The following is a 25,129-nucleotide window of genomic DNA, read 5'->3' as shown; positions in this document are numbered from 1 at the left end:
TTCTGTCTCCATAGAAACGTGGACCTTCTGTCTACATAGAAACAAGGATCTTCTGTCTACATAGAAACGTGGACCTTCTGTCTACATAGAAACATGGACCTTCTGTCTCCATAGAAACGTGGACCTTCTGTCTACATAGAAACATGGACCTTCTGTCTACATATGGACCTTCTGTCTCCATAGAAACGTGGACCTTCTGTCTACATAGAAACATGGACCTTCTGTCTACATAGAAACATGGACATTCTGTCTACATATGGACCTTCTGTCTCCATAGAAACATGGACCTCCTGTCTCCATAGAAACATGGACCTCCTGTCTCCATAGAAACATGGACCATCTGTATGTGGAGCTTTGAGACAAATCTCGTGATTCACAATGGAAAGCTAGCCAGGGCTCTGCTCCTGGTTCAGAAGGGTTTCTGTAGGAGGGGAAGAGTCAGTCAGCGCTGTCTGTCCTCAGGTTGAAGAGTCAGTCAGCGCTGTCTGTCCTCACGTTGAAGAGTCAGTCAGCGCTGTCTGTCCTCAGGTTGAAGAGTCAGTCAGCGCTGTCTGTCCTCAGGTTGAAGAGTCAGTCAGCGCTGTCTGTCCTCAGGTTGAAGAGTCAGTCAGCGCTGTCTGTCCTCAGGTTGAAGAGTCAGTCAGCGCTGTCTGTCCTCAGGTTGAAGAGTCAGTCAGCGCTGTCTGTCCTGTCAGGTTGAAGAGTCAGTCAGCGCTGTCTCAGTCCTCAGGTTGAAGAGTCAGTCAGCGCTGTCTGTCCTCAGGTTGAAGAGTCAGTCAGCGCTGTCTGTCCTCAGGTTGAAGAGTCAGTCAGCGCTGTCTGTCCTCAGGTTGAAGAGTCAGTCAGCGCTGTCTGTCCTCAGGTTGAAGAGTCAGTCAGCGCTGTCTGTCCTCAGGTTGAAGAGTCAGTCAGCGCTGTCTGTCCTCAGGTTGAAGAGTCAGTCAGCGCTGTCTGTCCTCAGGTTGAAGAGTCAGTCAGCGCTGTCTGTCCTCAGGTTGAAGAGTCAGTCAGCGCTGTCTGTCCTCAGGTTGAAGAGTCAGTCAGCGCTGTCTGTCCTCAGGTTGAAGAGTCAGTCAGCGCTGTCTGTCCTCAGGTTGAAGAGTCAGTCAGCGCTGTCTGTCCTCAGGTTGAAGAGTCAGGTTGAAGAGTCAGTCAGCGCTGTCTGTCCTCAGGTTGAAGAGTCAGTCAGCGCTGTCTGTCCTCAGGTTGAAGAGTCAGTCAGCGCTGTCTGTCCTCAGGTTGAAGAGTCAGTCAGCGCTGTCTGTCCTCAGGTTGAAGAGTCAGTCAGCGCTGTCTGTCTCAGGTTGAAGAGTCAGTCAGCGCTGTCTGTCCTCAGGTTGAAGAGTCAGTCAGCGCTGTCTGTCTCAGGTTGAAGAGTCAGTCAGCGCTGTCTGTCCTCAGGTTGAAGAGTCAGTCAGCGCTGTCTGTCTCAGGTTGAAGAGTCAGTCAGCGCTGTCTGTCCTCAGGTTGAAGAGTCAGTCAGCGCTGTCTGTCTCAGGTTGAAGAGTCAGTCAGCGCTGTCTGTCCTCAGGTTGAAGAGTCAGTCAGCGCTGTCTGTCTCAGGTTGAAGAGTCAGTCAGCGCTGTCTCAGGTCCTGTCTGTCCTCAGGTTGAAGAGTCAAGTCAGGCTGTCTGTCCTCAGGTTGAAGAGTCAGTCAGCGCTGTCTGTCCTCAGGTTGAAGAGTCAGTCAGCGCTGTCTGTCCTCAGGTTGAAGAGTCAGTCAGCGCTGTCTGTCCTCAGGTTGAAGAGTCAGTCAGCGCTGTCTGTCCTCAGGTTGAAGAGTCAGTCAGCGCTGTCTGTCCTCAGGTTGAAGAGTCAGTCAGCGCTGTCTGTCCTCAGGTTGAAGAGTCAGTCAGCGCTGTCTGTCCTCAGGTTGAAGAGAGTCAGAGCGCTGTCTGTCTCCATCAGGTTGAAGAGTCAGTCAGCGCTGTCTGTCCTCAGGTTGAAGAGTCAGTCAGCGCTGTCTGTCCTCAGGTTGAAGAGTCAGTCAGCGCTGTCTGTCCTCAGGTTGAAGAGTCAGTCAGCGCTGTCTGTCCTCAGGTTGAAGAGTCAGTCAGCGCTGTCTGTCCTCAGGTTGAAGAGTCAGTCAGCGCTGTCTGTCCTCAGGTTGAAGAGTCAGTCAGCGCTGTCTGTCCTCAGGTTGAAGAGTCAGTCAGCGCTGTCTGTCCTCAGGTTGAAGAGTCAGTCAGCGCTGTCTGTCCTCAGGTTGAAGAGTCAGTCAGCGCTGTCTGTCCTCAGGTTGAAGAGTCAGTCAGCGCTGTCTGTCTCAGGTTGAAGAGTCAGTCAGCGCTGTCTGTCCTCAGGTTGAAGAGTCAGTCAGCGCTGTCTGTCCTCAGGTTGAAGAGTCAGTCAGCGCTGTCTGTCCTCAGGTTGAAGAGTCAGTCAGCGCTGTCTGTCCTCAGGTTGAAGAGTCAGTCAGCGCTGTCTGTCTGGTCCTCAGGTTCCTCAGAAGAGTCAGTCAGCGCTGTCTGTCCTCAGGTTGAAGAGTCAGTCAGCGCTGTCTGTCCTCAGGTTGAAGAGTCAGTCAGCGCTGTCTGTCCTCAGGTTGAAGAGTCAGTCAGCGCTGTCTGTCCTCAGGTTGAAGAGTCAGTCAGCGCTGTCTGTCCTCAGGTTGAAGAGTCAGTCAGCGCTGTCTGTCCTCAGGTTGAAGAGTCAGTCAGCGCTGTCTGTCCTCAGGTTGAAGAGTCAGTCAGCGCTGTCTGTCCTCAGGTTGAAGAGTCAGTCAGCGCTGTCTGTCCTCAGGTTGAAGAGTCAGTCAGCGCTGTCTGTCCTCAGGTTGAAGAGTCAGTCAGCGCTGTCTGTCCTCAGGTTGAAGAGTCAGTCAGCGCTGTCTGTCCTCAGGTTGAAGAGTCAGAAGAGTCTGTCCTCAGGTTGAGTCAGCGCTGTCTGTCCTCAGGTTGAAGAGTCAGTCAGCGCTGTCTGTCCTCAGGTTGAAGAGTCAGTCAGCGCTGTCTGTCCTCAGGTTGAAGAGTCAGTCAGCTGTCTGTCCTCAGGTTGAAGAGTCAGTCAGCGCTGTCTGTCCTCAGGTTGAAGAGTCAGTCAGCGCTGTCTGTCCTCAGGTTGAAGAGTCAGTCAGCGCTGTCTGTCCTCAGGTTGAAGAGTCAGTCAGCGCTGTCTGTCCTCAGGTTGAAGAGTCAGTCAGCGCTGTCTGTCCTCAGGTCGAAGAGTCAGTCAGCGCTGTCTGTCCTCAGGTCGAAGAGTCAGTCAGCGCTGTCTGTCCTCAGGTCGAAGAGTCAGTCAGCGCTGTCTGTCCTCAGGTCAGAAGCTGTCTGTCAGGTCGAGAGTCAGTCAGCGCTGTCTGTCCTCAGGTCGAAGAGTCAGTCAGCGCTGTCTGTCCTCAGGTCGAAGAGTCAGTCAGCGCTGTCTGTCCTCAGGTCGAAGAGTCAGTCAGCGCTGCTGTCAGGTCGAAGAGTCAGTCAGCGCTGTCTGTCCTCAGGTCGAAGAGTCAGTCAGCGCTGTCTGTCCTCAGGTCGAAGAGTCAGTCAGCGCTGTCTGTCCTCAGGTCGAAGAGTCAGTCAGCGCTGTCTGTCCTCAGGTCGAAGAGTCAGTCAGCGCTGTCTGTCCTCAGGTCTGAAGAGTCAGTCAGCGCTGTCTGTCCTCAGGTCGAAGAGTCAGTCAGCGCTGTCTGTCCTCAGGTTGAAGAGTCAGTCAGCGCTGTCTGTCCTCAGGTTGAAGAGTCAGTCAGCGCTGTCTGTCCTCAGGTTGAAGAGTCAGTCAGCGCTGTCTGTCCTCAGGTTGAAGAGTCAGTCAGCTCTGTCTGTCCTCACATTAGAGTCAGTCAGCTCTGTCTGTCCTCACGTTAAAGAGTCAGTCAGCGCTGTCTGTCCTCAGGTTGAAGAGTCAGTCAGCGCTGTCTGTCCTCAGGTTGAAGAGTCAGTCAGCGCTGTCTGTCCTCACGTTGAAGAGTCAGTCAGCGCTGTCTGTCCTCAGGTTGAAGAGTCAGTCAGCGCTGTCTGTCCTCAGGTTGAAGAGTCAGTCAGCGCTGTCTGTCCTCAGGTTGAAGAGTCAGTCAGCGCTGTCTGTCCTCAGGTTGAAGAGTCAGTCAGCTCTGTCTGTCCTCACATTAGAGTCAGTCAGCTCTGTCAGCGCTGTCTGTCCTCAGGTTGAAGAGTCAGTCAGCGCTGTCTGTCCTCAGGTTGAAGAGTCAGTCAGCGCTGTCTGTCCTCAGGTTGAAGAGTCAGTCAGCGCTGTCTGTCCTCAGGTTGAAGAGTCAGTCAGCGCTGTCTGTCCTCAGGTTGAAGAGTCAGTCAGCGCTGTCTGTCCTCAGGTTGAAGAGTCAGTCAGCGCTGTCTGTCCTCAGGTTGAAGAGTCAGTCAGCTGTCTGTCCTCAGGTTGAAGAGTCAGTCAGCGCTGTCTGTCCTCACGTTGAAGAGTCAGTCAGCGCTGTCTGTCCTCAGGTTGAAGAGTCAGTCAGCGCTGTCTGTCCTCACATTGTAAAATCACACCTGTAGGATGTAGACTGGCGGCGCTTAACGACCACAACAATAAGTCTACTCTCCTCCTCTCTCTTGTCCTCCAGACTCGTCCTCTGCCCACAGTCTGAAGTCAAAGGGCAGCATACACTCCCGACAGAGCCAACACCAGACCCAGCAGAGCTCCAACGTCTCCCCCAGGACAGAGCCAACACCAGACCCAGCAGAGCTCCAACGTCTCCCCCAGGACAGAGCCAACACCAGGCCCAGCAGAGCTCCAACGTCTCCCCAGGACAGAGCCAACACCAGACCCAGCAGAGCTCCAACGTCTCCCCAGGACAGAGCCAACACCAGACCCAGCAGAGCTCCAACGTCTCCCCAGGACAGAGCCAACACCAGACCCAGCAGAGCTCCAACGTCTCCCCCAGGACTGAGCCAACACCAGGCCAAGCAGAGCTCCAACGTCTCCCACAGGACAGAGCCAACACCAGGCCCAGCAGAGCTCCAACGTCTCCCCAGGACAGAGCCAACACCAGGCCCAGCAGAGCTCCAACGTCTCCCCAGGACAGAGCCAACACCAGGCCCAGCAGAGCTCCAACGTCTCCCCAGGACAGACAATGGGCTTGTTTGAGTGGAAATCCTGAAGCAAACCGTCTGCAGACGATCGTGGAGAAATGAACTCTGGGAAGGTGCATCTGTTTCAGTGTTAAGTCTGATACTGATGTGACTTTCCAAGTTGTTTGTTTGTAGAAATAAATGTAAAAAAATGTCTCTATCCCCATATCACTGTAAATGTGTGTAGCCTACATTTGTACTGTGAACTGAGGAGAGAGACTCAAATATCACATTTGGGGTGGCAGGGTAGCCTAGTGGTTAGAGCGTTGGACTAGTAACCGGAAGGTTGCAAGTTCAAATCCCCCAAGCCGACAAGGTACAAATCTGTCATTCTGCCCCTGAACAGGCAGTTAACCCACTGTTCCTAGGCTGTCATTGAAAATAAGAATTTGTTCTTTAACTGACTTGCCTGGTTAAATAAAGGTAAAATAACATTTAATTTGTTGTACATGAATCGCTGCAAAGCTGCTTTCTGTTTAGTCACGTCTTTGGTCCTGTTCTCATGGGTCAAGTAAAATCACGTGATTGGTTGACAAATAGTCTCCTCCCACAATGCAGGCCCTAATGTCTCCTCCTAGTCAGGATAATACTGAGCCCTAATGTCTCCTCCTAGTGGCCTAGTCAGGATAATACTGAGCCCTAATGTCTCCTCCTAGTCAGGATAATACTGAGCCCTAATGTCTCCTCCTAGTGGCCTAGTCAGGATAATACTGAGCCCTAATGTCTCCTCCTAGTCAGGATAATACTGAGCCCTAATGTCTCCTCCTAGTCAGGATAATACTGAGCCCTAATGTCTCCTCCTAGTGGCCTAGTCAGGATAATACTGAGCCCTAATGTCTCCTCCTAGTCAGGATAATACTGAGCCCTAATGTCTCCTAGTCAGGATAATACTGAGCCCTAATGTCTCCTAGTCAGGATAATACTGAGCCCTAATGTCTCCTCCTAGTCAGGATAATACTGAGCCCTAATGTCTCCTCCCAGTCAGGATAATACTGAGCCCTAATGTCTCCTCCTAGTGGCCTAGTCAGGATAATACTGAGCCCTAATGTCTCCTCCTAGTCAGGATAATACTGAGCCCTAATGTCTCCTCCTAGTCAGGATAATACTGAGCCCTAATGTCTCCTCCTAGTCAGGATAATACTGAGCCCTAATGCCTCCTCCTAGTGGCCTAGTCAGGATAATACTGAGCCCTAATGTCTCCTCCTAGTCAGGATAATACTGAGCCCTAATGTCTCCTCCTAGTCAGGATAATACTGAGCCCTAATGTCTCCTAGTCAGGATAATACTGAGCCCTAATGTCTCCTCCTAGTCAGGATAATACTGAGCCCTAATGTCTCCTCCTAGTCAGGATAATACTGAGCCCTAATGTCTCCTCCTAGTCAGGATAATATTGAGCCCTAATGTCTCCTCCTAGTCAGGATAATACTGAGCCCTAATGTCTCCTCCTAGTGGCCTAGTCAGGATAATACTGAGCCCTAATGTCTCCTCCTAGTCAGGATAATACTGAGCCCTAATGTCTCCTCCTAGTCAGGATAATACTGAGCCCTAATGTCTCCTCCTAGTCAGGATAATACTGAGCCCTAATGTCTTCTCCTAGTGGCCTAGTCAGGATAATACTGAGCCCTAATGTCTCCTCCTAGTCAGGATAATACTGAGCCCTAATGTCTCCTCCTAGTCAGGATAATACTGAGCCCTAATGTCTCCTCCTAGTGGCCTAGTCAGGATAATACTGAGCCCTAATGTCTCCTCCTAGTCAGGATAATACTGAGCCTTAATGTCTCCTCCTAGTCAGGATAATACTGAGCCCTAATGTCTCCTCCTAGTGGCCTAGTCGGGATAATACTGAGCCCTAATGTCTCCTCCTAGTCAGGATAATACTGAGCCTTAATGTCTCCTCCTAGTCAGGATAATACTGAGCCCTAATGTCTCCTCCTAGTGGCCTAGTCGGGATAATACTGAGCCCTAATGTCTCCTCCTAGTGGCCTAGTCAGGATAATACTGAGCCTTAATGTCTCCTCCTAGTCAGGATAATACTGAGCCCTAATGTCTCCTCCTAGTGGCCTAGTCACGATAATACTGAGCCCTAATGTCTCCTCCTAGTGGCCTAGTCAGGATAATACTGAGCCCTAATATCTCCTCCTAGTCAGGATAATACTGAGCCCTAATGTCTCCTCCTAGTCAGGATAATACTGAGCCCTAATGTCTCCTCCTAGTCAGGATAATACTAAGCCCTAATGTCCCCTCCTAGTCAGGATAATACTGAGCCCTAATGTCTCCTCCTAGTCAGGATAATACTGAGCCCTAATGTCCCCTCCTAGTCAGGATAATACTGAGCCCTAATGTCTCCTCCTAGTCAGGATAATACTGAGCCCTAATGTCTCCTCCTAGTGGCCTAGTCGGGATAATACTGAGCCCTAATGTCTCCTCCTAGTGGCCTAGTCAGGATAATACTGAGCCTTAATGTCTCCTCCTAGTCAGGATAATACTGAGCCCTAATGTCTCCTCCTAGTGGCCTAGTCACGATAATACTGAGCCCTAATGTCTCCTCCTAGTGGCCTAGTCAGGATAATACTGAGCCCTAATATCTCCTCCTAGTCAGGATAATACTGAGCCCTAATGTCTCCTCCTAGTCAGGATAATACTGAGCCCTAATGTCTCCTCCTAGTCAGGATAATACTGAGCCCTAATGTCTCCTCCTAGTCAGGATAATACTAAGCCCTAATGTCCCCTCCTAGTCAGGATAATACTGAGCCCTAATGTCTCCTCCTAGTCAGGATAATACTGAGCCCTAATGTCCCCTCCTAGTCAGGATAATACTGAGCCCTAATGTCTCCTCCTATTGGCCTTGTCAGGATAATACGGAGCCCTAAAGTCTCCTCCTATTGGCTGGCTATCCAACCCTGAACAATCCGTAGTAGATCCACTACCTTTAATAACCTGAGCAGGTATTATTGGTCAAGGGAACCACGTGACGTCACAACTTCAATATTTTTATTAGAATGTCATTTAATACAATATATTATCCATGTAGACCAGGGGGGGTCCAACTCGTTCCACGGAGGGTCTGGCGTTTTTAGGTTTTTCCTTTCAGTTAAGACCTAGACAACCTGGTGAGTTCTTGACTAATTAGTGACCTTTAATTCACCAATCAAGTACAAAGGGGAGGAGGGAGAAACCCCTTAGACACTCGGCCCTCCGTGGAATGGGGTTGGCCACGTGATCCAGACCGTCAAAGGCAGAGTACAAAAACTGTTTTTATATTCCATAAAGATGTGTTTTAACAGAATGTATAACAAGGTAATGATCTTGGGCATGAACTTAAAATACACAGAGCTAAACGATTTGATGTTGAAACATCTCATCGTAACGTGTTACGTCTTCTAGAAAACAAAAACAAAAAATACACTGAAAAGCAACAAATCCCACAACCATATTTTGGTGGACAGGATATGAACCATTTCTTTATTCCTGAGCGTTCGTCTGACTCGTTCGCCACCGGCACCGTGACCCGGTCAGAGAGGCTCTCAGCATTAACAGCTCAGTTACTCAGGAATAAAGAGCTCGGAGACACTCGGTTAAGGACAATATGACAACGAGTGAAACAACCTAATGGCAACCTATTCCCAACACAGGGGCATATGGGGCCTGGGCTATAGTAGTGCACTATGTAGGGATTAGGGTGGCATTGGTGCACTATATATAGGGATTAGGGTGGGTCCTGGTCTATAGTAGTGCACTATGTAGGGATTAGGGTGGCATTGGGTCCTGGTCTATAGTAGTGCACTATGTAGGGATTAGGGTGGCATTGGTTCCTGATCTATAGTAGTGCACTATATATAGGGATTAGGGTGGGTCCTGGTCTATAGTAGTGCACTATGTAGGGATTAGGGTGGCATTGGTTCCTGATCTATAGTAGTGCACTATATATAGGGATTAGGGTGGGTCCTGGTCTATAGTAGTGCACTATGTAGGGATTAGGGTGGCATTGGTTCCTAGGCTATAGTAGTGCACTATATAGGGATTAGGGTGGGTCCTGGTCTATAGTAGTGCACTATATAGGGATTAGGGTGGGTCCTGGTCTATAGTAGTGCACTATATAGGAAATAGGGTGAGTCCTGGTCTATAGTAGTGCACTATATAGGGATTAGGGTGGGTCCTGGTCTATAGTAGTGCACTATATAGGGATTAGTGTGGCATTTGGAACGTACTGTAGCCCCTCCAGTCTCCTCGACATTAGTGTTCATTGCCACAGGTGTTTTGTTGAAATGTTAAAGAGTAAATCAGTTTAAACCGTCTTCCCTTGTTCTATGAGAGGGGAACTGCTTCTTATTGCACAGAGGACATTAAAGGCAGTTTGTGGATGTTCAACCTAAAGAGAGAGTTCAACAGGTGTGTGTGTGTGTGTACGAGTGTGTGTCAGGGTCTCTGTAAAGGTGTGTGTGTGTGTGTACAGGTGTGTGTCAGGGTCTCTGTAAAGGTGTGTGTGTGTGTGTACAGGTGTGTCTCTGTCCAGGTGTGTCTCTGTAAAGGTGTGTGTCAGTGGAAGCCGATGCGCAGCGCCTTGTTCTTGACCATGGTGAACTTGGAGACGAACACGGCAGCGTGGGCGGGGCTGACCAGGTAACGGTAGGTCTTGGTGACGGCGGGCGGAGGCTCGGCCGGGGTGATGGGAGGAGCCTGCTGGAGAGACGAGGCCGACGGGGAGAGGAACGCAGACGCACGAGTCACATAGTCCACCAGGCGACCATACTGCTGCTCTGACAACCACTCCCTCCCACTGTCACCCTGAGGGGAGGGGGGAGGAGGGAGGAGGAGGAGGGGGGGAGGAGGGAGGAGGGGGAGGGGGAGGAGGAGGGGGGGAGGGGGAGGAGGAGGGAAGGAGTTTAGTGATGTTTCCTGCATGTTCGGAAATCTGAATATTTTTGTTCACTGTAGTTGGCCAAGGATAAACACTTCTGCTGAATGACCATATGGTGATCACCCTCCACTCCCTCACCCCTACCCTCACCCTCCACTCCCTCACCTCCCTACCATCCCCCACCTCCCCTCCCTCACCCTCCACTCCCTCCACTCCCTCACCCTCACCTCCCCCACCCCTATCATCCCCCACCTCCCCTCCCTCACCCCTACCCTCACCCTCACAACCCCTACCCTCCCTCACCCCCACCCCCTTACCCTCACCCTCACAACCCCTACCATCCCTCACCTCACCTACCCCCTCACCCCTATCATCCCATCCCCCTACCTCATCCTCTCCTACCCCCTCACCCTCTCCTACCCCCTCACCCCCTCTCATCCCCCTCACCCCTATCATCCCATCCCCCTACCTCACCCTCTCCTACCCCCTCACCCCCCCCCACCCCTACCTCACCCTCTCCTACCCCCTCACCCCCTCTCATCCCCCTCACCCCTATCATCCCATCCCCCTACCTCACCCTCTCCTACCCCCTCACCCCCTCACCCCTATCATCCCATCCCCCTACCTCACCCTCTCCTACCCCCTCACCCCTACCTCACCCTCTCCTACCCCCTACCCCCTCACCCCCTCTCACCCCCATCCCATCCCCCTCACCCCCCCTATCATCCCATCCCCCCCATCCCCCCTACCTCACCCTCTCCTACCCCCTCACCCCTACCTCACCCTCTCCTACCCCCTCCCCCTACCCCCCTCACCCCCCTCACCCCCCACCCCCTCACCCCTATCATCCCATCCCCCTACCTACCTCACCCTCTCCTACCCCCTCACCCCTACCTCACCCTCTCCTACCCCCTCACCCCCTCACCCCCTACCTCTACATCGTTGGTGAGTCTCTGCTGCTGCAGCGTGAGGGTCAGCGCTCCCAGGTGGTGGGGGTCTTGTTGACAGGCCACCTCGGTGATGGGGAAGGCCTGCTGCTGTGTGTCTTCAGACAGACTGACCACAAACACCACCTCCCCTGTCAGCAGCAGACACCCAGCATGCTCCTGACCCGACCCGGACACGATCACCACCTCCAGGGACATGTGAACCTCTGGACGACCCAGGGACTGGAGCATCTTCCTGGGGAGTGGAGGGAGGAAGAGGAGACAGAGGTCAGCCGACAGATGAATATACAAGAACCCCATTAGACCACATGACCATAGGTGACCAGTATGTCCATACAAATGTATGCACACATGTTAAGTCACTAGATATGTTGTACCTATTCAAACACTATCACACATGTTAAATCACTAGATATGTTGTACCTATTCAAACACTACCACACATGTTAAATCACTAGATATGTTGTACCTATTCAAACACTATCACTAGATATGTTGTATCTATTCAAACACTACCACACATGTTAAATCACTACCACACATGTTAAATCACTACCACACATGTTAAATCACTAGATACGTTGTACCTATTCAAACACTATCACACATGTTAAATCACTAGATATGTTGTACCTATTCAAACACTACCTCACATGTTAAATCACTATCACACATGTTAAATCACTAGATATGTTGTACCTATTCAAACACTACCACACATGTTAAATCACTAGATATGTTGTACCTATTCAAACACTACCTCACATGTTAAATCACTAGATATGTTGTACCTATTCAAACACTACCTCACATGTTAAATCACTAGATATGTTGTACCTATTCAAACACTACCACACATGTTAAATCACTAGATACGTTGTACCTATTCAAACACTATCACACATGTTAAATCACTAGATATGTTGTACCTATTCAAACACTACCTCACATGTTAAATCACTATCACACATGTTAAATCACTAGATATGTTGTACCTATTCAAACACTACCACACATGTTAAATCACTAGATATGTTGTACCTATTCAAACACTACCACACGTCTGGTCTCCCAGACCGACCAGGACCAAACCTGCTTAGTTTCAGCAGTGGGATGCAGGGCGGTTCTGCTGGCCATGCTGAAGGAAACCACCTCCAGGATAACAAGGGCAGTAACTACAGGGGACGGCGTTGTCCATTTCAGACTCAGCCAATCAGCCCTCTCAGCCAATCAGCCCTCTCAGCTACAACATACTGGAATGCACTACCCATAGACTTGACAAACTGATTACTACACTATTCTACCTTTTTAAATCACGGCTCAAATCAAACCGAGCCTGAACACCTGAGTTCCCTGTGTCTCCTCATATGTAAGAGGACAGCTGATGACAGCGTGATTTAACAGATCATATTGTAGTGGGTGTAATGTATTCCTATGGGGTTTTGTTGATAGAATCATATTGTATTGGGTGTAATGTATTCCTATGGGGTTTTGTAGTGAGTATTTGTGTTTGCGTAGCGGCTGTGTATTTGTGTTTGCGTAGCGGCTGTGTATTTGTGTTTGCGTAGCGGCTGTGTATTTGTGTTTGCGTAGTGGCTGTGTATTTGTGTTTGCGTAGCGGCTGTGTATTTGTGTTTGCGTTGTGTTTTGTGTTTGCGTAGCGGCTGTGTATTTGTGTTTGCGTAGCGGCTGTGTATTTGTGTTTGCGTAGCGGCTGTGTATTTGTGTTTGCGTAGCGGCTGTGTATTTGTGTTTGCGTAGCGGCTGTATTCGCCCTGACCTTCCCAGGACATTTACATGGATGTTTCATTACTGTAATGTTGATGAATGTCCCTGTCGAATTAATAAATCCAATCCACGGTCCTCCAAGAGTTTGTGAATCTCCTCTCTACTTCAGTTTGCTCCTCCGTTCCTGCAGCTTGATGGGGAAGCAAGGGGATCCCTTCCTTTCAGACAGGTGGCTGTTGGTTGGTGGGTGGGTGGGTGTGGGTGGGTGTGTGTGGGTGGGTGGCTGTTGGTGGGCGGGTGGGTGGGTGGGTGGCTGTTGGTGGGCGGGTGGGTGGGTGGGTGGCTGTTGGTGGGCGGGTGGGTGGGTGGGTGGCTGTTGGTGGGTGGGTGGGTGGGTGTGTGTGTGTGGGTGGGTGTGTGGGTGGGGACCCGGGCTGTGTGTGTGTGTGTGTGTGTGTGTGTGTGTGGGTGTGTGTTATGGGGACCGGGGCTGTGTGTGTGTGTGTGGGTGAGGGGTGGGTGGGTGGGTGGGTGGGGACCGGGGCTGTGTGTGTGTGTGTGTGTGTGTGTGTGTGTGTGTGTGTGTGTGTGTGTGTGGGGACCGGGGTTGTGTGTGTGTGTCTCCAAGACCGGGGCTGTGTGTGTGTGTGTGGGGGACCTGGGCTGTGTGTGTGTGTGTGTGTGGGGACATGGGCTGTGTGTATGTGTGTGTGTTATAGAGTTCAGTTCTTAAAGACGTATTTGACGTGGCTGTTGGGCGCGAGGGCTGACTTCTGGTCTGCTGGGAGGTACAGCTGTTTGGGAGCTGCCAGAGACCAGCTCCATGAAGGATACCTGCTCAGGACAACAACACACACACACACACACACACACACACACACACACACACACACACACACACACACACACACACACACCACACACACACACACCACACACACACACACATAGAGTAGATCAAAGCAGAAAGGTTCAGTGTACAGTAGACTGAGTCTCCAAGTCCCACAGGATGAGTGTGTTCCTGCATGTGTGTGTGTTCCTGTGTGTGTGTGTGTTCCTGTGTGTGTGTGTTCCTGCGTGTGTGTGTGTTCCTGCGTGTGTGTGTGTCTACATGTGCAACTTGTTGCCTCGTCTTCCTGTCAGCCGTGAAGTGACTTGATGACATCATGCATTTTAAAACATAAAACATGCCTTGTGTGTTGTGGAACCTGCCCCCCCATGGTTCTGCCTTGTGGAACCTCAGCCCCCCCCGTACCCCCCTGCCGCCTTGTGTGTTGTGGAACCTGCCCCCCGCCTTGTGTGTTGTGGAATGTACTCTAGCAGTGTGTGTTTATGCGTGTGTGCGCTAGAGTACATTCCAAAATCACACACACACAGAGCGTGGGTATGTGTGTTTATGTGTGTGTGTGTGTAGCTAGCTAGGGGAGCTAGATTAGCATCAGTCCCCGGGGTACCATGGTTCTGACACACATAGTGTGGGTATGTGTGTAGCTAGCTAGGGGAGCTAGATTAGCATCAGTCCCCAGGGTACCATGGTTCTGACACACAGAGTGTGGGTATGTGTGTAGCTAGCTATGGGAGCTAGATTAGCATCAGTCCCCGGGGTACCATGGTTCTGACACACATAGTGTGGGTATGTGTGTAGCTAGATTAGCATCAGTCCCCGGGGTACCATGGTTCTGACACACATAGTGTGGGTATGTGTGTAGCTAGATTAGCATCAGTCCCCGGGGTACCATGGTTCTGACACACATAGTGTGGGTATGTGTGTAGCTAGCTAGGGGAGCTAGATTAGCATCAGTCCCCGGGGTACCATGGTTCTGACACACAGAGTGTGGGTATGTGTGTAGCTAGCTAGGGAGCTAGATTAGCATCAGTCCCCGGGGTACCATGGTTCTGACACACATAGTGTGGGTATGTGTGTAGCTAGCTAGGGGAGCTAGATTAGCATCAGTCCCCGGGGTACCATGGTTCTGACACACATAGTGTGGGTGTGTGTATAGCTAGCTAGGAGAGCTAGATTAGCATCAGTCCCCAGGGTACCATGGTTCTGACACACAGCTGCTCACTTAATTTAATATTTATGTTCTGTCGCGCTGAGCTGTTAGTGCTGGCTAACACAAAAACTCACCCTCACCTCTCCTCTCCTCACAGCCTTCCTTCCTTCCCTCCTCCTCCTCCTCCCCCTCTTCCTCCCTTCCCTCCCCCCCTTCCCCTCCCTCCTCTTCTCCACTCCCCCCCTGTCTTTAATAAACTATAAACTCCTCCAGAAGTTTAGTGACATCATTGGGGCTTTCAGCAGCAGCCCAGTTAATAAAGTCCAGGGCCCAATTAATAAACCATCCAGGGCGCCCAGTTAATAAACCCTCCAAGGCCCAGTTAATAAACCCTCCAGGGCCCAGTTAGTAAACCCTCCAAGGCCCAGTTAATAAACCCTCCAGGGCCCAGTTAATAAACCCTCCAGGGCCCAGTTAGTAAACCCTCCAGGGCCCAGTTAGTAAACCCTCCAGGGCCCAGTTAATAAACCCTCCAGGGCCAAGAGGACTGAACTTCCACACCTACTAGATAGCATATGCTTAAGCTAAGACCGCTACCACCCCACAGACTGGGCATTAGATTCTGTTAGCCTACCACTATGCTAGGACCACTACCACCCCACAAACTGGGCATTACATCCTGTTAGCCTACCACGATGCTAGGACCGCTACCACCCCACAGACTGTGCATTACATTCTGGTAGCCTACCACTATGCTAGGACCGCTACCACCCCACAGACTGGGTATTACAGCCTGTTAGCCTACCACTATGCTAGGACCGCTACCACCCCACAGACTGGGTATTACATTCTGTTAGCCTACCACTATGCTAGGACCGCTACCACCCCATAGACTGGGTATTACAGCCTGTTAGCATACCGGTACGCTAGGACTGCTACCACCCCACAGACTGGGTATTACAGCCTGTTAGCATACCGCTAGGACTGCTATCACCCCATAGACTGGGTATTACAGCCTGTTAGCCTACCACTATGCTAGGACCGCTACCACCCCACAGACTGGGTATTACATTCTGTTAGCCTACCACTATGCTAGGACCGCTACCACCCCATAGACTGGGTATTACAGCCTGTTAGCATACCGGTGCTACGCTAGGACTGCTACCACCCCATAGACTGGGTATTACAGCCTGTTAGCATACCGGTACGCTAGGACTGCTACCACCCCATAGACTGGGTATTACAGCCTGTTAGCATACCGCTACGGTAGGACCGCTAGGGCTCCTTGGAGGGAGCATAACTACTGTGTGTTAGCATACCGCCAGGACCCCCAGAACAGAACACTACAGCAGGCCTACAGTACTGTTGAGGGAGGGAGTAATCTGGATGTTAGCATACTGCTAGGACCCTCAGGTCACAACACTACAGCAGGCCTACAGTACTGTTGAGGGAGTAATCTGTATGTTAGCATACCGCTAGGACCCCCAGGGAGGGAGTAATCTGTATGTTAGCATACCGCTAGGACAGAACACTACAGCAGGCCTACAGTACTGTTGAGGGAGGGAGTAATCTGTATGTTAGCATACCGCTAGGACCCCCAGGACAGAACACTACAGCAGGCCTACAGTACTGTTGAGGGAGGGAGTAATCTGTATGTTAGCATACCGCTAGGACCCCCAGGGAGGGAGTAATCTGTATGTTAGCATACCGCTAGGACCCCCAGGGAGGGAGTAATCTGTATGTTAGCATACCGCTAGGACCCCCAGGGAGGGAGTAATCTGTATGTTAGCATACCGCTAGGACCCCCAGGGAGGGAGTAATCTGTATGTTAGCATACCGCTAGGAGGGGGACTTGTAGTCAAGTGTAAAAGCGTTGAAATGCTCCCATACAATAAACTTTTACGTTTTCGACCAGAAATGTCTCTTTGTCAGGCCTGAATAAACTGTGTTGGGTGGACTGGAGGTGTGTCCACTACTGTTGAACAGTGATGTGTTAAAAAACGATCTCAGGGACGTAAATAAAGAATTTGTTCTTAGTTAACCTGCCAGTGGTAAAATAAAAGCTCAAACTTTTCAAAATATAAACGGCGAAGTGTGTGAACCCACCATATCCCGTCTGCGAGACCAGCTCTGCAGCGCCCCCTATAGGTTTGGTAAAGACCCCCACGATGCCTTTCCCCACTCCAGAGATGACCCCTTTGGCCTTGCTGCCTGCTGAACTCTGCATCTCTGAACCCCGCTGGAAGTTCTGCATGGGCTGGTCCACGATGCCAGCTATCGCTCCTGGAGACAACAGAGGATCACGTATTACAACATGGGCTGGTCCACGATGCCAGCTATCGCTCCTGGAGACAACAGAGGATCACGTATTACAACATGGGCTGGTCCACGATGCCAGCTATCGCTCCTGGAGACAACAGAGGATCACGTATTACAACAGAGTATTATGTAGTACAACAGAGTATCACGTAGTACAACAGAGTATTATAACATAGTATCATAACAGAGTATCACGTATTACAACATGGGCTGGTCCACGATGCCAGCTATACAACAGATCGCTCCTGGAGACAACAGAGTATCATGTAGTACAACAGAGTGTCATGTAGTACAACAGAGTGTCATGTAGTACAACAGAGTGTCATGTAGTACAACAGAGTGTCATGTAGTACAACAGAGTGTCATGTAGTACAACAGAGTGTCATGTAGTACAACAGAGTGTCATGTAGTACAACAGAGTGTCATGTAGTACAACAGAGTATCATGTAGTACAACAGAGTATCATGTAGTACAACAGAGTGTCATGTAGTACAACAGAGTGTCATGTAGTACAACAGAGTGTCATGTAGTACAACAGAGTGTCATGTAGTACAACAGAGTGTCATCATCATGTAGTACAACAGTGTCATGTGTCATGTAGTACAACAGAGTGTCATGTAGTACAACAGAGTATCATGTAGTACAACAGAGTATCATGTAGTACAACAGAGTATCATGTAGTACAACAGAGTGTCATGTAGTACAACAGAGTGTCATGTAGTACAACAGAGTGTCATGTAGTACAACAGAGTGTCATGTAGTACAACAGAGTATCATGTAGTACAACATGTAGTACAACAGAGTGTCATGTAGTACAACAGAGTGTCATGTAGTACAACAGAGTGTCATGTAGTACAACAGAGTATCATGAGTGTCATGTAGTACAACAGAGTGTCATGTAGTACAACAGAGTGTCATGTAGTACAACAGAGTGTCATGTAGTACAACAGAGTGTCATGTAGTACAACAGAGTGTCATGTATTACAGAGTATTACAACAGAGTAATGTAGTACAACGGAGTGTCATGTAGTACAACAGAGTGTCATGTAGTACAACAGAGTGTCATGTAGTACAACAGAGTGTCATGTATTACAGAGTGTCATGTAGTACAACAGAGTGTCATGTAGTACAACAGAGTGTCATGTAGTACAACAGAGTGTCATGTAGTACAACAGAGTGTCATGTACAACAGTGTCATTATTGGTTCCTGAAGTTCTGGTCTATATCAAAGGGATATTGTATACCAGTAATGTTTGTGATTGACAGTGTGGATACAGCAGTCCCACTAAGGGATTTAACCTCCCAACCAATCAGAACATGGTCCTTGGAGCCAGATATCCCCTGTCATAAGTAGATGTTTCTCTCGTGTCTTTGAAACAGAGAGACCCTAGGTGTTTATTGGGACCATGCTGGTCTCCACTGTGCTGACTGACTGAGTGGCTGGCTGACTGACTGTCTGTGTGTCTCCACTGTACCTACTGGCTGACTGACTGTACCTACTGACTGACTGAATGGACCTACTGACTGACTCTCTGTCTCCACTGTACCTACTGACTGACTGTCTGACTGGCTGAGTGACTGGCTAACTGGCTGAATGACTGGTTGGCTGAGTGACTGGCTAACTGGCTGAATGACTGGTTGGCTGAGTGACTGGCTAACTGACTGACTGTCTGGCTGACTGGCTAACTGGCTAACTGACTGGCTAACTGACTGGCTAACTGACTGGCTGTCTGGCTGACTAACTGACTGGCTGACTGGCTAACTGACTGACTGACTGGCTAACTGACTGACTAAGTGACTATACTCTACTCACCCAGTAGGCTGATGCCCAGTCTAGACAGGCCCTGTCTGAGTCCGTCCCCCAGGCTCTCAGGTAGCTGCCTCCTCCACTCCTCCTGCCTGGTATAGTGCTCCTCGTCCAGGGACAGCCGGTCCATGTTCCTGGCCAGGCTGGTCGCCAGGTTGGTGATGGACGTCAGCGTGCCTACAGGAAGAGACAGGAGAATTACCTAACTGACTAACCTGTTCCCAGACCTGTTTAAAATATACAGGATTTAAAGGCACAATCCTGAATTTATATTTCAGACCAATGGCTGCCTCGTCACTAGGTATGGTACCATTAGAGATGTGGTATGGTACCATTATAGATGTGGTACCTTTAGAGATGTGGTACCATTAAAGATGTGGTATGGTACCATTAGAGATGTGGTATGGTACCATTAGAGATGTGTTAGAGATGTGGTACCATTAGAGATGTGGTATGGTACCATTAGAGATGTGGTATGGTACCATTAGAGATGTATTAGAGATGTGGTATGGTACCTTTAGAGATGTGGTACCTTTAGAGATGTGTTACCATTAGAGATGTGGTATGGTACCACTAGAGATGTGTTAGAGATGTGGTATGGTACCTTTAGAGATGTATTAGAGATGTGGTATGGTACCATTAGAGATGTGGTATGGTACCATTAGAGATGTGGTATGGTACCATTAGAGATGTGGTATGGTACCATTATAGATGTGGTACCTTTAGAGATGTGGTACCATTAAAGATGTGGTATGGTACCATTAGAGATGTATTAGAGATGTGGTATGGTACCTTTAGAGATGTGGTATGGTACCATTAGAGATGTGGTACCTTTAAAGATGTGGTATGGTACCATTAGAGATGTGGTACCATAGGTTAGAGATGTGGTATGGTACCATTAGAGATGTATTAGAGATGTGGTATGGTACCATTAGAGATGTGGTACCATTACAGATGTGGTATGGTACCTTTAGAGATGTGGTATGGTACCTTTAGATATGTGGTAGCATTAGAGATGTGGTATGGTACCATTAGAGATGTATTAGAGATGTGGTATGGTACCATTAGAGATGTGGTATGGTACCATTAGAGATGTGGTATGGTGCCATTAGAGATGTGGTATGGTACCATTAGAGATGTGGTATGGTACCTTTAGAGATGTGGTATGGTACCTTTAGAGATGTGGTACCATCAGAGATGTGGTACCATTAGAGATGTGGTACAATTAAAGATGTGGTATGGTATCATTAGAGATGTGGTATGGTACCATTAGAGATATGGTACCATTAGAGATGTGGTATGGTACAATTAGAGATGTGGTATGGTACCATTAGAGATGTGGTATGGTGCCATTAGAGATGTGGTATGGTACCACTAGAGATGTATTAGAGATGTGGTATGGTACCATTAGAGATGTATTAGATTTGTGGTATGGTACCTTTAGAGATGTATTAGCGATGTGGTATAGATGTGGTATGGTACCATTGGTACCATTAGAGATGTGGTATGGTACCATTAGAGATGTGGTATGGTACCATTAGAGATGTGGTATGGTACCATTAAAGATGTGGTATGGTACCATTAGAGATGTATTAGAGATGTGGTATGGTACCTTTAGAGATGTGGTACCATTAGAGATGTATTAGAGATGTGGTATGGTACCTTTAGAGATGTGGTACCATTAGAGATGTATTAGAGACGTGGTATGGTAAGATTAGAGATGTGGTATGGTACCATTAGAGATGTATTAGAGATGTGGTATGGTACCATTAGAGATGTATTAGAGATGTGGTATGGTACCATTAGAGATGTGGTACCATTAGAGATGTGGTAGCATTAGAGATGTGGTATGGTACCATTAGAGATGTATTAGAGATGTGGTATGGTACCATTAGAGATGTGGTATGGTACCATTAGAGATGTGGTACGTTTAGAGATGTGGTACCATTAGAGATGTGGTATGGTACCATTAGAGATGTGGTATGGTACCATTAGAGATGTATTAGAGATGTGGTATGGTACCTTTAGAGATGTGGTACCATTAGAGATGTGTTACCATTAGAGATGTGGTATGGTACCACTAGAGATGTGTTAGAGATGTGGTATGGTACCTTTAGAGATGTATTAGAGATGTGGTATGGTACCATTAGAGATGTGGTACCATTACAGATGTGGTATGGTACCTTTAGAGATGTGGTATGGTACCTTTAGATATGTGGTAGCATTAGAGATGTGGTATGGTACCATTAGAGATGTATTAGAGATGTGGTATGGTACCATTAGAGATGTGGTATGGTACCATTAGAGATGTGGTATGGTGCCATTAGAGATGTGGTATGGTACCATTAGAGATGTGGTATGGTACCTTTAGAGATGTGGTATGGTACCTTTAGAGATGTGGTACCATCAGAGATGTGGTACCATTAGAGATGTGGTACAATTAAAGATGTGGTATGGTATCATTAGAGATGTGGTATGGTACCATTAGAGACATATTTGAGATGTGGTATGGTACCACTAGAGATGTGGTATGGTACCACTAGAGATGTGGTATGGTACCACTAGAGATGTGGTATGGTGCCATTAGAGATGTGGTATGGTACCACTAGAGATGTATTAGAGATGTGGTATGGTACCATTAGAGATGTATTAGATTTGTGGTATGGTACCTTTAGATATGTGGTACCATTAGAGATGTGGTATGGTCCCATTAGAGATGTATTAGAGATGTGGTATGGTACCATTAGAGATGTGGTATGGTACCATTAGAGATGTGGTATGGTACCATTAGAGATGTGGTATGGTACCATTAGAGATGTGGTACCTTTAGAGATGTGGTACCTTTAGAGATGTGGTATGGTACCATTAGAGATGTGGTATGGTACCATTAGAGATGTATTAGAGATGTGGTATGGTACCTTTAGAGATGTGGTATGGTACCACTAGAGATGTGGTATGGTACCATTAGAGATGTGGTATGGTATCATTAGAGATGTGGTACCATTAGAGATGTGGTATGGTACCATTAGAGATGTGGTATGGTACCATTAGAGATGTGTTATGGTACCATTAGAGATGTGTTATGGTACCATTAGAGATGTGGTATGGTACCATTAGAGATGTGTTAGAGATGTGGTATGGTACCATTAGAGATGTGGTATGGTACCATTAGAGATGTGGTATGGTACCATTAGAGATGTGTTATGGTACCATTAGAGATGTGGTATGGTACCACTAGAGATGTGTTAGAGATGTGGTATGGTACCATTAGAGATGTGGTATGGTATCATTAGAGATGTGGTATGGTACCACTAGAGATGTGTTAGAGATGTGGTATGGTACCATTAGAGATGTATTAGAGATGTGTTATGGTACCACTAGAGATGTATTAGAGATGTGGTATGGTACCATTAGAGGTACCATTAGAGATGTGGTATGGTACCACTAGAGATGTGTTAGAGATGTGGTATGGTACCTTTAGAGATGTATTAGAGATGTGGTATGGTACCACTAGAGATGTGTTAGAGATGTGGTATGGTACCTTTAGAGATGTATTAGAGATGTGGTATGGTACCATTAGAGATGTGGTATGGTACCATTAGAGATGTGGTATGGTACCATTATAGATGTGGTACCTTTAGAGATGTGGTACCATTAAAGATGTGGTATGGTACCATTAGAGATGTGGTATGGTACCATTAGAGATGTATTAGAGATGTGGTATGGTACCTTTAGAGATGTGGTATGGTACCTTTAGAGATGTGGTATGGTACCATTAGAGATGTGGTACCTTTAGAGATGTGGTACCATTAGAGATGTGGTACCATAGGTTAGAGATGTGGTATGGTACCATTAGATATGTATTAGAGATGTGGCATGGTACCATTATAGATGTGGTATGGTACCTTTAGAGATGTGGTATGGTACCATTAGAGATGTATTAGATTTGTGGTATGGTACCTTTAGATATGTGGTAGCATTAGAGATGTATTAGAGATGTGGTATGGTACCATTAGAGATGTGGTATGGTACCATTAGAGATGTGGTATGGTACCTTTAGAGATGTGGTACCATTAGAGATGTGGTATGGTACCTTTAGAGATGTGGTACCATTAGAGATGTGGTACCTTTAGAGATGTGGTACAATTAAAGATGTGGTATGGTACCACTAGAGATGTGGTATGGTGCCATTAGAGATGTGGTATGGTACCACTAGAGATGTATTAGAGATGTGGTATGGTACCATTAGAGATGTGGTATGGTACCACTAGAGATGTATTAGAGATGTGGTATGGTACCATTAGAGATGTATTAGAGATGTGGTATGGTACCATTAGAGATGTGTTAGAGATGTGGTATGGTACCATTAGAGATGTATTAGAGATGTGTTATGGTACCACTAGAGAGTGGTATGGTACCATTAGAGATGTGGTATGGTACCATTAGAGATGTATTAGAGATGTGGTATGGTACCATTAGAGATGTGGTATGGTACCACTAGAGATGTGTTAGAGATGTGGTATGGTACCATTAGAGATGTATTAGAGATGTGGTATGGTACCATTAGAGATGTGGTATGGTACCATTAGAGATGTATTAGAGATGTGTTATGGTACCACTAGAGATGTGGTATGGTACCACTAGAGATGTATTAGAGATGTGGTATGGTACCATTAGAGATGTGGTATGGTACCATTAGAGATGTGGTATGGTACCACTAGAGATGTGTTAGAGATGTGGTATGGTACCATTAGAGATGTGGTATGGTACCTTTAGAGATGTGTTATGGTACCACTAGAGATGTGGTATGGTACCATTAGAGATGTGGTATGGTACCTTTAGAGATGTGTTATGGTACCACTAGAGATGTGGTACGGTACCTTTAGAGATGCGGTACGGTATCATTAGAGATGCGGTACGGTACCATTAGAGATGTGGTATGGTACCATTAGAGATGTGGTTCCATTAGAGATGTGGTATGGTACCATTAGAGATGTGGTACCATTAGAGATGTGGTTCCATTAGAGATGTGGTATGGTACCATTAGAGATGTGGTACGGTATCATTAGAGATGTGGTATGGTATCATTAGAGATGTGGTATGGTACCATTAGAGATGTACTAGAGATGTGGTATGGTACCTTTAGAGATGTGTTATGGTACCATTAGAGATGTGTTATGGTACCACTAGAGATGTGGTACGGTACCTTTAGAGATGCGGTACGGTATCATTAGAGATGCGGTACGGTACCATTAGAGATGTGGTATGGTACCATTAGAGATGTGGTTCCATTAGAGATGTGGTATGGTACCATTAGAGATGTGGTACCATTAGAGATGTGGTTCCATTAGAGATGTGGTATGGTACCATTAGAGATGTGGTATGGTACCATTAGAGATGTGGTTCCATTAGAGATGTGGTACCATTAGAGATGTGGTATGGTACCATTAGAGATGCGGTATGGTACCATTAGAGATGTACTAGAGATGTGGTATGGTACCTTTAGAGATGTGTTATGGTACCATTAGAGATGTGGTATGGTACCATTAGAGATGTGGTACGGTACCATTAGAGATGTGGTACGGTATCATTAGAGATGCGGTACGGTACCATTAGAGATGCGGTATGGTACCATTAGAGATGTGGTTCCATTAGAGATGTGGTATGGTACCATTAGAGATGTGGTATGGCACCATTAGAGATGCGGTAGGGTACCATTAGAGATGTGGTATGGTACCATTAGAGATGTGGTACGGTATCATTAGAGATGTGGTATGGTATCATTAGAGATGTGGTATGGTACCATTAGAGATGTACTAGAGATGTGGTATGGTACCTTTAGAGATGTGTTATGGTACCATTAGAGATGTGGTATGGTACCATTAGAGATGTGGTACGGTACCATTAGAGATGTGGTACGGTATCATTAGAGATGCGGTGGTACCATTAGAGATGCGGTATGGTACCATTAGAGATGTGGTACCATTAGAGATGTGGTTCCATTAGAGATGTGGTATGGTACCATTAGAGATGTGGTATGGTACCATTAGAGATGTGGTTCCATTAGAGATGTGGTACCATTAGAGATGTGGTATGGTACCATTAGAGATGCGGTACGGTTCCATTAGAGATGTGGTATGGTACCATCAGAGATGTGGTATGGTACCATTAGAGATGTGGTATGGTACCATTAGAGATGTATTAGAGATGTGGTATGGTACCTTTAGAGATGTGTTATGGTACCATTAGAGATGTGGTATGGTACCATTAGAGATGTGGTATGGTACCATTAGAGATGTGGTACGGTACCATTAGAGATGCGGTACGGTACCATTAGAGATGTGGTATGGTACCATTAGAGATGTGGTACGGTATCATTAGAGATGCGGTACGGTACCATTAGAGATGCGGTACGGTACCATTAGAGATGTGGTTCCATTAGAGAT

At 47.8% G+C, this 25,129-nt stretch overlaps 1 protein-coding gene and 1 pseudogene across 1 annotated transcript in view; one reads left to right on the top strand and one right to left on the bottom strand.

Annotated features, from left to right (window-relative positions):
- The window catches only part of LOC121845080, a 24,550-nt pseudogene extending 19,507 nt beyond the window's left edge, over nucleotides 1–5,043 (top strand).
- A 4,048-nt stretch (nucleotides 5,044–9,091) lies between these two features.
- LOC112239784 (vacuolar protein sorting-associated protein 13B-like) overlaps nucleotides 9,092–25,129 on the bottom strand; it is a 160,692-nt gene continuing 144,654 nt past the window's right edge. The window contains 7 exon segments of the mRNA XM_042315865.1: nucleotides 9,092–9,812; nucleotides 10,818–11,067; nucleotides 11,920–11,924; nucleotides 13,298–13,365; nucleotides 13,368–13,394; nucleotides 16,664–16,840; nucleotides 18,690–18,860. Of these exon segments, the coding sequence (XP_042171799.1) occupies nucleotides 9,564–9,812; nucleotides 10,818–11,067; nucleotides 11,920–11,924; nucleotides 13,298–13,365; nucleotides 13,368–13,394; nucleotides 16,664–16,840; nucleotides 18,690–18,860 (947 nt within the window). The 3' untranslated portion in view covers nucleotides 9,092–9,563.

The sequence above is a fragment of the Oncorhynchus tshawytscha genome, unplaced genomic scaffold (assembly GCF_018296145.1).
Source record: "Oncorhynchus tshawytscha isolate Ot180627B unplaced genomic scaffold, Otsh_v2.0 Un_contig_8019_pilon_pilon, whole genome shotgun sequence".
Taxonomy (NCBI): domain Eukaryota; kingdom Metazoa; phylum Chordata; class Actinopteri; order Salmoniformes; family Salmonidae; genus Oncorhynchus; species Oncorhynchus tshawytscha.
This window is presented reverse-complemented; position numbering and strand designations above follow the sequence as displayed.